General features: G+C 39.3%; 1 protein-coding gene across 1 annotated transcript; it reads right to left on the bottom strand.

Annotated features, from left to right (window-relative positions):
- Positions 1 to 1,562: 1,562 nt before the first annotated feature.
- LOC107708069 (potassium voltage-gated channel subfamily B member 1-like) lies at positions 1,563 to 12,023 on the bottom strand. The gene is made up of 3 exons (XM_016512214.1): positions 11,914 to 12,023; positions 8,346 to 8,412; positions 1,563 to 3,491 (listed from the first exon to the last, which is right to left on the bottom strand). Exons 1-3 carry the CDS (start codon positions 12,021 to 12,023, stop codon positions 1,563 to 1,565), a joined length of 2,106 nt encoding a protein of 701 aa, XP_016367700.1.
- Positions 12,024 to 14,309: the final 2,286 nt, after the last annotated feature.

Genomic DNA, 14,309 nt, shown 5'->3' with positions numbered 1-14,309 from the left:
AAAACCTTTAATTAAATCAAATATTTTAAAATAAACATTCTCCCTGGCAATGCAAAAGTATGAGACCATCTCCCTCACTTTGTATGATCATCTAGAAAATATTTTAGAAATATATATTCTTATATTCAGAAATATATGTTAAATTGACCTGAAGTTTTTCTGTTTCTATCTTGGTCAGATTTATTCTAGCCTTCCATCATATACCAATATCTGGTAACAACATGGCGAGGTATGTGTTGTCCATTCGTTCTCATTGTTGCTTCTGTTTGGGCTGTCAATACGCATGTGCTATGTAATTTTTTACATAATAAAAAAAAAAAATGCAATCATAAACATATTTTGCAAGAAAATATTACATATGAAAGCACAGCATGAAGTGCATCTTCTGTCATTTTCTTTAATAACACTTTTTGAACTTTAAAAGGATAGTTAACCCCAAAAATAAAATTCTGTAATTTACTCACCCTCTTATTGTTCCAGACCTGTATGCATTTCTTTATTCTACAGCACACAAAAGACGATATTTTGAAGAATATTTGGGTCAAAACAACATATATATCTCAAAATATCCTTTTTTGTGTTACACAGAATAAAAATAGCACACCGGAATGAAATGAGACAAAGTAAACAATGACAGAATTTTCTTTTTCTTCTTCTTTTTTTTGGTGAACTATCCCTTTAAATTCTACCAAACTAGAAAGTAAATCTTAAAGATGACACAAGTAAATGAGGGGAGGTAAATTTAAACAGATTTTGGTCTCTTCTGATGAAACAATTAACGGTTTATTCTTATACTGGTGAATATGACACAAGAAATATGTGTGACAGAATTCTACAGATAATCTTCATGTCTATATAAAAATAAATCAATCAAGTAGAATCACACACCAATATATTTTGAAGAGTGAGCTTGTGTGCAAGAATGTTAATTGTTTTATACATGCACATTATCATACCATCAGCCCTCCCTATTTCAAATATGCTTGCACATAAACACTCATACTGTATGCAGACCCATAACTGCAGTTAAGTAAGGCCAGTTTATTAGGGAACAGGGGATGGGTGCACTAGTAAACAGGGTATAACATGTCTCTAATGCTAATCTTTAAGAGGTGGGCTCTGGACAGTGACTAGCTGATGTGGGCAGTGGCGGACTGTCCCCCTTGATTTACCAAACACATCTGCGCTTAAATATCTGGTAAGTTTTCAGCCTCAAGCTATTTATGCTTTAGCATAAATTCTGTTATATTTTACAATCAACTGTAGACCAGATCTGCTCTGGCTTAACTTACCCCTGCAACGCACCAATGCAGACTTGTTAACAGAAGAGGAAAAAGGGCAAGAGGTGTAGGCAGTGGTACATCCTCAAGATCCTGTTCCTTAAAGATGTAATATGACTACTGTTTTCCAGTGAACCTTCCCATATAAAGTCACCAGGGTAGGCCCCCTGGTTAGGAGCCTATAAAATGATTCTTCATTGTACATTAGTCTTTGCTTTCTTCAAAGTCCTTGACTGAACTTGGCCTTCTTTCCTCTGGAGTCCAACTCACGACCCTGAGGCCTCAGAGGCCCTTATCAAAAGTGTTGGAATGTCCCCTGTCCCCTTTAGGCCTTCGTGAGTTCTCTAAAGCCACATGGTTCTCATGGCCAACACTTGGGCTACTTCCCAGTGGGAATAGGCAGTTCTGACCTAGCAGCCTTTGGGCAGCTTCCAAGTGGTTGGTTGCCCCCTGGTAACCACTGAGCCGAGGCTTAGAGCTCAGGCCACCCAGTAGACGCTCCGATGGGCCACCTTCGCGCAAGAGCTCCTCATCATCTGTGTCAGCATCGATGTACTTGCTGATAGATGAGTCGTGAAAAGTGAAGACTGCAGGGGTGAGTGCCTTCCTCTCTGGTGTCTTAGGTGGAGTCCTGCTGCTGGCTGTTGTGTAGACTGACACCTCGGGGCTTAGGATGGAGTGGTCAGATAGAATAGAGCTGTCAGACAGAAGACCACCTGATGGGCTGGCCTCCCCACAATTGCGATGATTCACCCTAACCGAATGCATTTTCTGAGAGTTTCCAAGAAGTCCTTGTTGCCGTGAACTCTCGCTGTTGAGAGGTTTAGCACCAGAACATAGTAGCGTGAGCATAGTCTCATGCTCCAAGGTGGTCTGCAGGCTTGGATTAGCACTGACCCGACCAGAGAGGCCAGAAACTGGGCTGTGGGAGAACCGAGAGCTTTCTGGGAGGGATAGACCTCCTGCCGGACTGTAGGGGAATCGTGGGTTCTCTTGGAAGTCTGTTGCACAGCTGATATAACTGTCAATACTTGACAAACTTTTCATGTCTACCACCCCTTCACGACCCCCAATCAGTGGGTCAACTCCTTGACCTGGCAAGGCTCCCAGCTCAATTTCATCCCTTCTATGGCCTGCTCTGGATGAATTTCTGTCTTTGCTGTTCAGGTTGGGCTGTGACTGAGTCTTTGCCATCTGGTCGTACATCTCTTCTAGTTTCTGTGCATTAAGCCTTTGTGGACTAGAAGCTCTCGCCTTGCTAGGAGAACCTTGGTCTGGGTTGAAGGAACGATTAGAACTGGTTTCTGAAGCTGCCCGCTTGGATGACCATTTCCATCGACTGGGTGAGAGATGGTTGTCCTGGGTTCTCTCACCCTTGTCCATGACCCCCACATCTAGAAGCTCTGCACCACGGGAAAACGCCTCTCTTACATTCATGGACACTATGCTGCCATTGCGTTTGGCTCGCTCTAGAGCCTCACGTCTCTTTATGGCCTTCTCTTGGCGTTTCTGCTCCTTGTAGAATTCAGAGAAGTTGTTGACGATGATGGGAATGGGTAGGGCAATAACTAACACTCCTGCTATGCAGCAGAGACCACCAATGATCTTACCCAGAAGCGTCTTGGGGTAAATGTCCCCATATCCTACAGTGGTCATGGTAATAGTGGCCCACCAGAAGGAGGCAGGGATGCTCTTGAACTTGGTGTCATCCTCGTCCTTCTCTGCAAAGAAAACTAGACTCGAAAAGATCATGATCCCCATTGCTAAGAAGAGGATAAGCAGGCCCAGCTCATTGTAACTCCGTCGTAGCGTGAAGCCCAGAGACTGCAACCCAGTGGAGTGACGTGCCAACTTGAGGATGCGCAAAATCCGCATGATTCGAAAGATTTGCACCACACGCCGTACATTCTGAAATTGCAGCACACTCTTGTTGGACTCTGTCAAGAATATGGTGACATAATACGGTAAGATGGCCAGCAGGTCGATGACATTGAGGGGACCTTTAAAGAATTTCCATTTGTTTGGTGAGGAAAGGAAGCGAAGAAGATATTCCATGGTGAACCAAGCGATGCACACCGCCTCCACATGGGCCAGCTGGGGATTATCAGTTGTCTGACCAAACTCGTCTGTGTCTTGCAGCTCCGGGAGGGTGTTAAGAGACAAAGCGATAGTGGAGAGCACGATGAATAGAATAGAAATGATGGCCAAGATCTGCAAAACAAAAAAGCAAACAAGAAATCCACCATTAGAAAACAAGAAAAACCTTCATAGTAAAAAAACATTTGTATCTCATGACCCCGTACATAAGAACACTGAATACGCCATTGTAGTGATGGCTTGACAGATCATTCATACTTTGTGAAATTTTCATCTACTAACCATAAGAGAAATCCAACACTGGTGCTTAAACCAAGACAGCTGCACTAAAAGTCTGATGAAATGCACGGTGGCACTGTATATAAAGTTTCCACTAAGGAGTTTCTTCTTTAATTTTCACTATAGGTGCATAGTCAGGATTAATTAAATTGAGGCCAACAGAGAATGAGCTTGAAAAAAGTGATGAGTCAGGTCTAGGTAAATCATAGCGACTGACAATCCATTTTTATTTGTGACTGTGAGCAGGAGATTATACCACTGTTGTAATTTGCTAAAAACCTTGTAGAAACATGATTTACACCAGAAAACCTGGTTAGACAGCCCTGTCAACTACATTGTCAGCCAAATCATCTACATAAAATCTAAATCTTTACACTCACTGCTGAGTAGTGAATGTCAAGACATTGCATAATAATGGCTTTACCTGTGTTGTTAGGTCAAAAAAGCAGTATAAAGTAGTAAATGAATGAGTAATGCTGAGAGGGCTGAGGGTTGTTGAGAAATACAGAAATGTTGTGGAACATGTCATGCAATAACCAGTAAAACAAGAAGTTGGTAAGACAAATGCCTCTTAAAAATCCCCAACAAAGTCTAATTATTGTGACAGAAAACTACACTAAAACTCCTAGTAATAAAATCACTTGCTAATAAATACAACTAACAGCTAAACAACTAAATTGGGTATTTGAATATCTTTAGAGATCAAGACAACAAAGAACACTTTGAGGGTTATTGAGAAATACAGAAATGTTGTGGAACATGTCATGCAATAACCAGTAAAACAAGAAGTTGGTAAGACAAATGCCTCTTAAAAATCCCCAACAGTCTAATTATTGTGACAGAAAACTACACTAAAACTCCTAGTAACAAAATCACTTGCTAATAAATACAACTAACAGCTAAACAACTAAATTGGGTATTTGAATATCTTTAGAGATCAAGACAACAAAGAACACTTGTTATGAGTCAGGTCTAGGTAAATCATAGTGACTGACAATACTTTTTTATTTGTGACTGTGAGAAGGAGATTATACCACTGTTGTAATTTGCTAAAAACCTTGTAGAAACATGACTTTACACCAGAAAACCTGCTTAGACAGCTCTGTCCAAATACAACTACAGCCATGTCCACTACATTGTCAGCCAAATCATCTACATAAAATCTAAATCTTTATACTCACTGCTGAGTAGTGAATGTCAAGACATTGGATAATAATGGCTTTACCTGTGTTGTTAGGTCAAGAAAGCAGTATAAAGTAGTAAATGAATGAGTAATGCTGAGAGGGCTGAGTGTTGTTGAGAAATACAAAATGTTGTGGAACATGCAATAATAACCAGCAAAACAAGAAGTTTGTAAGACAAATGCTTCTTAAAAATCCACAAAGTCTAATTATTGTGACAGAAAACGACACTAAAACTCCTAGAAATAAAATCACTTGCTAATAAATACCCAATTTAGTTGTTTAGCTGTTAATTGTATTTAATTATCTTTAGAGATCAAGACAACAAAGAACACTTGAGTAAGGTCTCTCAACTAAAACATCAGATCTGTCTTGCTGTCTAAACACAGAATAGCTCCCTGTGGAACTTTCCTGAAAGAAAAAAAAACTAAAGCTACAAAGTTAGAAAAAAATACGTAAAAGCTCTAAACCTCCCACAGAACAACATAAAGTCCATTACAACAAAATGGCAAATCCTAACACTACCAAGCCAACTAAGAGGCTTTCTTACCAAATAACTCAATAAGAAGGACAATTGACAGGGAAATGAACAAGACCCGAACAGTGACCGAGTTGCTGGACAAAGACAACTGGACAAAGAAACTCTCAAAAATCTCTTCATAGACTCTTTGAGGGAGTGGAAAGAAGGAGGCCACTTCTGGTAAAAGCCTGGAGTAACTTAGTTCACTATAGGAAATGTGACTAAAACTTTATATTGAAAGATTGCATGTGACTTTTTTGGACTTAAAGCAAAGCATGGTGGTGGCAACATGATTCAGGATTCCTAAGTTGTGAATCAGTTTTGGGTATTACAATGAGGTATGCTTAAATGTTGCATAAATGTTGTCTCATATACACACTATTTGTGATGGAGAAATTGGTCACCTACAGCCACACTGTTGTTGTGAAGCTAAGACATAACAGAATTATGAATCTCTAACTTTTTCCTCTATCTTCTTATTTAAGCCTGCTATTCTCTTTTTGTCAGCATTATCAAATAACTCGCCTTCATATGAATAGTATGGAAAATCATTTGTGACTCATTGCATTTGTAGGTGTTTTTCTGTGTGTATTAATGTGTCTAAGAAGAGATGATACCCTGCAGTCACGTGAGTCATGAGGGTAAGTTGAAAACGGTAAGAAGATTAAAAACAGCCCATAACCTATAAACAGCAAAAATTAGCCTTTTATTTATAAGCTTGCCAGAGCTTCAACAGCATTATTTACACACCGGTATCAGCAACCACAATCTCTAAGTCACACTGGAGCTCCCATCCCCCTTCTGTTTTAACCTCACTCTGATAAAAGGTGATAATATTGGCTGGATTTTTGTGATGTCATTAGTATACATTCTGTTGCTATAAAGTTTTTTATTGGTCCAAAGTGGTTAGCATTGTAGTTCTGGTCTCTATAAAAGACAAACAATTAGAGTAGAACAACATGAAAATTCCCTTAAGAGAAATGACAAATGGAATGTCTTTATCTCAGTTTTTCTCCCACAGAGCAATAATATTAAATCCTGTGAAAGACCCTAGTTATCTCATACGTTTCCTTTAGGTTTCAGACAAGATCTCGTCATTGTCATATTTTTGCAGTCAAAAGCCAGAAGTCTGTGTGCATTGAATTTATTTAATACACGAGTTTCACAATTTGAGTTGAATTACTAAAATAACTTTTCCACGACATTCTAATTTCATTGAGATGCACCTGTATATATATATATATATTTTTTTTTAGATGAGAATTTCTGTACACCCACGTACTCTAGGTACAAAAAAATATTTAGTTCCTCTTTACTTAAAGGTTACCTACTTGACAATTGAGAGCCATTAATGATGAAAATTCTACACTTGTTTTTTCTAGACCATATACCAATTTCTCACTATATATTATTTATCACCATTTGTAAATATACGCCTGCATAACGCACTCATTGTGCAGACGTTTCTGTGACTCTTACATTAAAACTTCTTTGACCTTGACCGCTGACATTCAACCGCTGCTGCAGCATTGTCATGGCAACCTTCTTCAAGCTTAGTAGGAGGCAGTCGCATGAAGAGGTTTGCTTGAAAAGTGTAGAAGTCTCTGTCCCTCTTATCATCAGCATCAACACCATGCTAGACTGGTTGCCTCAAACAAACATACAGCGGTCTGAAGAAAGGAAATGACAGCTGCCAGTCCTGTACAAATCAGATTTAACAACCTGTGCTGTTTCTCTTTTTCTTTTTTGGCCTTTAGTATAGTACTGGAACTAGAATGGGAAATGATGTGGAACGGAACTGGAAAATGTCACAAGCCAGATTTGAACTTGTACTACTCAATGTGCCAGAGCATGTGCGATAAATGTTAGGCCATGGCTCCAATAACAATATATCCCTGTAACGTAGTTTGTAGATCGGGAAGAAGGAGGCGGGAACCGTCGAACATTTAAACCAAACTTTAATAATAAAACAAACACAAAACGAAAGTAAAGCGGCAGCCCCTCGCGGACGACTGCCGCACACAAAACACGAAATAAAATCCAGGCCTGGTCCTCTCTCGTCCGACACTGTCGTCACTCCTCCCTTTTATCCTTCCGGAGCTCCTCCGTGAGACTCGAGACCGGTGAGTGGTGCAGGTGTCGCTCATTATCAATTACTCCACCGGCCTCGCTCCGTTCCCACGGCTCTCGGCCCCGCCCCCACTCGTCACAATCCCATTGACGTCAATGGTTGATTTTGAGTGTATGGCAATTATCACTATCTGTGAACAACCCCCTAACCTTAAGTACTTGTGTGCAACTCAATATAAGGACATGAATGGTACCACAAATCATACTTAATGGTATCATATTAATATTACAGGCCATCAGACTTCTGCTTTCATCAGTCAGATGATAAATCAGGTAAAAATGACTTAAATATCTGACAAAAAGACAAAAGAAGCAATTACAATCCCATGAAGCATTGCAAATTACAATCTAATTTAAAAATGGTGAAATATAAAACTATCCACTTAAGGCTGTTGATTATATATAGATAGCAATGATTTTGCAACCACCTACAATGACCTAGCATCATGGCTAGGAGTTTTGCTTCTATTTAGTTCCATTCCTTCATTATCATTTATGTGAATGTGAACAATCATTTAAAAAATGCAACAATGTGAGAATCCAGACACACACAGACTTGCCATTGTTGTGGGTTGACTTAAGGGGAGCGGGGAGAGATGAGCTTCTGATAGTGTTGCCGAACATGCCTTCATGTCCCTCTGAAAGTGACACTGTCACCATGGTTACCAGAAGAGACCATGTCTTCTACATTTTCCACCAAACGATGGCATGACAAAGCACTCAAACACACGCACACATTCTCATGAATATCAATGCAAAACGAGTAATTTCTAAATGCTTTATGTATCGTTCCGTTTTAAGTTACTGCCCTTGAAAATTTGTCCTTGTTTTCTGTTTGTCTCTTGGAACAGCTCTGACCTGAGCTGGAAGACAAGGTTCGGCTGTATCTGTGAAGCCCTTGAGATACATCAGCAACAGCTGTGTCCTCGCGTGTGCATACAGACACAGAGCTAGATGACCTGAACGACTGGTCCTTGGCAGAGCCCTATTTTTTTCGTTCATTATTCATTTGTCTGCAATGAGAGGGAAAATCTAGTCGCCAAGTCTATATATAAACCTGCCCAGCCCCTGACATAGTTATTAATAGCTACAGTCAGGCAGCTTTGGGATCCTACAGGAGTGCTCTCTTAGAATACACAGAAACACACACACACATACTCCTCAGACGACAATCCAGCAGACAGCATGTGGGAATATTTAATGCTCCAATTTTTATGTTTTAATTATGTTGCATTTCATTGTAGGCAATTAGAAAAAAACATTAGATTTCAGCATTTTTTTATATTGCCTGTGCAAAAGTAATTTCCATGATGCCAAGATGTTGTAGGTGGTTTCCAGGTCATTGCTAAGGTGTTCTGAGTGTTTTTTGTTGCAATGCAGTTTCTAGCGAGTTCTGGTGGTTGTAAGGTGGCTGTTTAATGACCCACAAGTTTCTATGATGTTCAGATCACTACTTTTGACTTTGGTTCCTCCTTCAGTGTGAGGCTATGAGATGTTTTTGTCTATTTTAATGTGCACAAGGTCGAAATCCTAAGTCTGATTGCTTTGAAAAGTAACAGCACACTTCTCTTCAGCAAGCTGCATTATTTGAATTATCATTCATGTCTGTAGCTAAACCAGTGCAGGATGACTTACACAGTGAAATGCAATACTTAAAGGGATAGTTCACCCAAAAATTAATACATTTTGAAGAATTTTGGTAACCAAACAATTTTGACTTTCATTATATATATATTTTTTTGATCATACAAACCATATACTGGTTTGGTTGCCAGCATCCTTCAGGTATATCTTCTTTTGTGTTCCACTGAACACTGGAAGACTGGAATGACTTGAGGGTGAGTAAACGATGACAGAATCGTCATCTTCCCTTTAACAATTAGGTCCCTAACCCAAGTATGAGCAATACTAATAGTTCTGCCCAATATATCTCATCTCTCATTTGTGTGTCATTCAGGAACATCAAATGATGAGAAATCAGACACTTATCTATCACAAACACGAGGTTTTGCATCACTCAATTGTCACTCTTAGACACACCCGACCACACAAACTTATTCATACATTTCACATACGATACTGACACAAAGAATCAAACACAAACCCAAAAAAAGCGGTATACAAAGTAAACACATACACACGCCGCTGCTTATCCTGGCAGAGACAGCTGTGCGTTCAAGCGTCGCACAAGACACAGTTGCTATGGTGACAATGACGACACGCTTTTTAACATTGCAGGGATGCGAGAGAGAAAAGAATATGTATGTGTGTGCGCGCGTCTCAGTGGAAAAGCAGACAGTGGTGAAGGCATGTACGAAAACAAAAACGCAACAAGCTAAAGATGAAAAGTTCAGTGGAGAGCAGCAACACATCCTAATGTAAAAAGACTAAACCCTTGACAAGACGTGCAGTTGGTGTGTACACACCCAAAAGACAGCTAGCAGCACAACAAATCATGTAATTTGACTCTTGACCTGAATGTTTAAAGTTTAAAGACACTGTGCAACAAAGAGATAGTGTTCAGGATTACACTTAGGTCAAGGGAAAAGGTAACTAAGAGAGGTGCACCGCAGCATTCACATTATTTTTTAATGTATCTCCGAGATAAGTCTCAGTTATTTTCCACATGGAGCCTACATTAGTGGTTACACGAGCGTAACTAAGGCTCATTTACAGGAAACTGTGATATTTGCTGATATTTAATATATAACTTACAGTATACTGAATGTAGTCACATTATTTCATAGCTTTGACATAGTGTAGTGCAAAAGGAAAATGTCACATTTGCTTAATGTAATGCATCCTTTTTTTGAATAAGAGCATTAATATTTTAAGAAATAAAAATCTTACTGACCCTAAAATTTTGAACGGTAGGCACAAGTGGCACTGTTTCCTGAGAAAGGTCTGTACAAAGTCTAGCAGTTGTAAAATATAAAGACCTTCTTTCATTTGCGAGTCTGGTTCAAAAGACTTTGAGGGTCATTCACTCGCTCTAACTTTTGCATCTGCCTTAGAATCACATGCTGGTTTTGATAAACCTTTCCCATCCTTGAGTGCCATTTTCTTTGTACCCCTGGCCTTTGCTTCCCTGTCAAATCCATTCCAGCAGCAATCCAATCTCTGACACCAAGAGAAGGGTCTGCACTAAAGATGCCCTCCGTGCTTCAGTAGGCCTTGTGTAGTGTGTTTTACGGTCGTTTTTCTATTGATTGCACTGACTATAATGTACGGTGAGAGCTACCTGTCACTATAAACATGACAAGCCAAGTGGCAGGGACAGAATAAAATGATACTGTTGAAACCCCACTCCCTTTCTATTTGCCATTCCTGTGATTTATTAGCCTGCTGCTCATTCAAATGGAATTCCTGTGCAATAGAAAAAGAAATGGGTTTTCTTGAACAGTAGATGCTAAAGAATTCATATTATAAACCAATTAGGAAAATCTATGAATCATAAATAATATTGGATATATTAATATTTGGTGTCAGATGAGTCAAGCATTAAATATACTTTACAAAAAAGGACTTAAGAATCAGAATATTGTTTATTTCTATATCCATAAAGTTTGGGGAATCATTAAATGTGTGCATTATTATATTGCATTTTTTAAAATAATTAATTGCATGATAAATTGACAATTCTAATCTCCTTTATTTCTCCAATTATGAGACCAAATGGAGACTTTTTAAAGTATATAACAGATTTCAGTAATGTAACAAAATGTGTAACACACACGTACACCTTTCTCTGTTTATCACACACTTACAGTCTGTTCCTGTTTCAAAATAAAATCCAGGCCTGGTCCTCTCTCGTCCGACACTGTCGTCACTCCTCCCTTTTATCCTTCCGGAGCTCCTCCGTGAGACTCGAGACCGGTGAGTGGTGCAGGTGTCGCTCATTATCAATTACTCCACCGGCCTCGCTCCGTTCCCACGGCTCTCGGCCCCGCCCCCACTCGTCACAATCCCATTGACGTCAATGGTTGATTTTGAGTGTATGGCAATTATCACTATCTGTGAACAACCCCCTAACCTTAAGTACTTGTGTGCAACTCAATATAAGGACATGAATGGTACCACAAATCATACTTAATGGTATCATATTAATATTACAGGCCATCAGACTTCTGCTTTCATCAGTCAGATGATAAATCAGGTAAAAATGACTTAAATATCTGACAAAAAGACAAAAGAAGCAATTACAATCCCATGAAGCATTGCAAATTACAATCTAATTTAAAAATGGTGAAATATAAAACTATCCACTTAAGGCTGTTGATTATATATAGATAGCAATGATTTTGCAACCACCTACAATGACCTAGCATCGTGGCTTTGCTTCTAGTTAGCTACATTCCTTCATTATCATTTATGTGAATGTGAGCGATCATTTAAAAAATGCAACAGAGTGAGAATCCAGACAGACCCAGACTTGCCGTTGTTGTGGATTGACGTAAGGGGAGCGGGGAGAGATGAGCTTCTGATAGTGTTGCCGAACATGCCTTCACGTCCCTCTGAAAGTGACACTGTCACCATGGTTACCAGAAGAGACCATGTCTTCTACATTTTCCACCAAACGTTGGCATGACAAACACATGCACACATTCTCATGAATATCAATGCAAAACGAGTAATTTCTAAATGCTTTATGTATCGTTCCGTTTTAAGTTACTGCCCTTGAAAATTTGTCCTTGTTTTCTGTTTGTCTCTTGGAACAGCTCTGACCTGAGCTGGAAGACAAGGTTCGGCTGTATCTGTGAAGCCCTTGAGATACATAGGCAACAGCTGTGTCCTCGTGTGTGCACACACACACACATACATACACACAGCTAGATGACCTGAGTGACTGGTCCTTGGCAGAGCCCTATTTTTTTCGTTCATTATTCATTTGTCTGCAATGAGAGGGAAAATCTAGTCGCCAAGTCTATATATAAACCTGCCCAGCCCCTGACATAGTTATTAATAGCTACAGTCAGGCAGCTTTGGGATCCTACAGGAGTGCTCTCTTAGAATACACAGAAACACACACACACATACTCCTCAGACGACAATCCAGCAGACAGCATGTGGGAATATTTAATGCTCCAATTTTTATGTTTTAATTATGTTGCATTTCATTGTAGGCAATTAGAAAAAAACATTAGATTTCAGCATTTTTTTATATTGCCTGTGCAAAAGTAATTTCCATGATGCCAAGATGTTGTAGGTGGTTTCCAGGTCATTGCTAAGGTGTTCTGAGTGTTTTTTGTTGCAATGCAGTTTCTAGCGAGTTCTGGTGGTTGTAAGGTGGCTGTTTAATGACCCACAAGTTTCTATGATGTTCAGATCACTACTTTTGACTTTGGTTCCTCCTTCAGTGTGAGGCTATGAGATGTTTTTGTCTATTTTAATGTGCACAAGGTCGAAATCCTAAGTCTGATTGCTTTGAAAAGTAACAGCACACTTCTCTTCAGCAAGCTGCATTATTTGAATTATCATTCATGTCTGTAGCTAAACCAGTGCAGGATGACTTACACAGTGAAATGCAATACTTAAAGGGATAGTTCACCCAAAAATTAATACATTTTGAAGAATTTTGGTAACCAAACAATTTTGACTTTCATTATATATATATTTTTTTGATCATACAAACCATATACTGGTTTGGTTGCCAGCATCCTTCAGGTATATCTTCTTTTGTGTTCCACTGAACACTGGAAGACTGGAATGACTTGAGGGTGAGTAAACGATGACAGAATCGTCATCTTCCCTTTAACAATTAGGTCCCTAACCCAAGTATGAGCAATACTAATAGTTCTGCCCAATATATCTCATCTCTCATTTGTGTGTCATTCAGGAACATCAAATGATGAGAAATCAGACACTTATCTATCACAAACACGAGGTTTTGCATCACTCAATTGTCACTCTTAGACACACCCGACCACACAAACTTATTCATACATTTCACATACGATACTGACACAAAGAATCAAACACAAACCCAAAAAAAGCGGTATACAAAGTAAACACATACACACGCCGCTGCTTATCCTGGCAGAGACAGCTGTGCGTTCAAGCGTCGCACAAGACACAGTTGCTATGGTGACAATGACGACACGCTTTTTAACATTGCAGGGATGCGAGAGAAAAGAATGCATGTATGTGTGTGCGCGCGTCTCAGTGGAAAAGCAGACAGTGGTGAAGGCATGTACGAAAACAAAAACGCAACAAGCTAAAGATGAAAAGTTCAGTGGAGAGCAGCAACACATCCTAATGTAAAAAGACTAAACCCTTGACAAGACGTGCAGTTGGTGTGTACACACCCAAAAGACAGCTAGCAGCACAACAAATCATGTAATTTGACTCTTGACCTGAATGTTTAAAGTTTAAAGACACTGTGCAACAAAGAGATAGTGTTCAGGATTACACTTAGGTCAAGGGAAAAGGTAACTAAGAGAGGTGCACCGCAGCATTCACATTATTTTTTAATGTATCTCCGAGATAAGTCTCAGTTATTTTCCACATGGAGCCTACATTAGTGGTTACACGAGCGTAACTAAGGCTCATTTACAGGAAACTGTGATATTTGCTGATATTTAATATATAACTTACAGTATACTGAATGTAGTCACATTATTTCATAGCTTTGACATAGTGTAGTGCAAAAGGAAAATGTCACATTTGCTTAATGTAATGCATCCTTTTTTTGAATAAGAGCATTAATATTTTAAGAAATAAAAATCTTACTGACCCTAAAATTTTGAACGGTAGGCACAAGTGGCACTGTTTCCTGAGAAAGGTCTGTACAAAGTCTAGCAGTTGTAAAATATAAAGACCTTC

Source organism: Sinocyclocheilus rhinocerous, unplaced genomic scaffold, assembly GCF_001515625.1.
Source record: "Sinocyclocheilus rhinocerous isolate Xijiao unplaced genomic scaffold, SAMN03320098_v1.1 scaffold113, whole genome shotgun sequence".
Taxonomy (NCBI): Eukaryota; Metazoa; Chordata; class Actinopteri; order Cypriniformes; family Cyprinidae; genus Sinocyclocheilus; species Sinocyclocheilus rhinocerous.
This window is presented reverse-complemented; position numbering and strand designations above follow the sequence as displayed.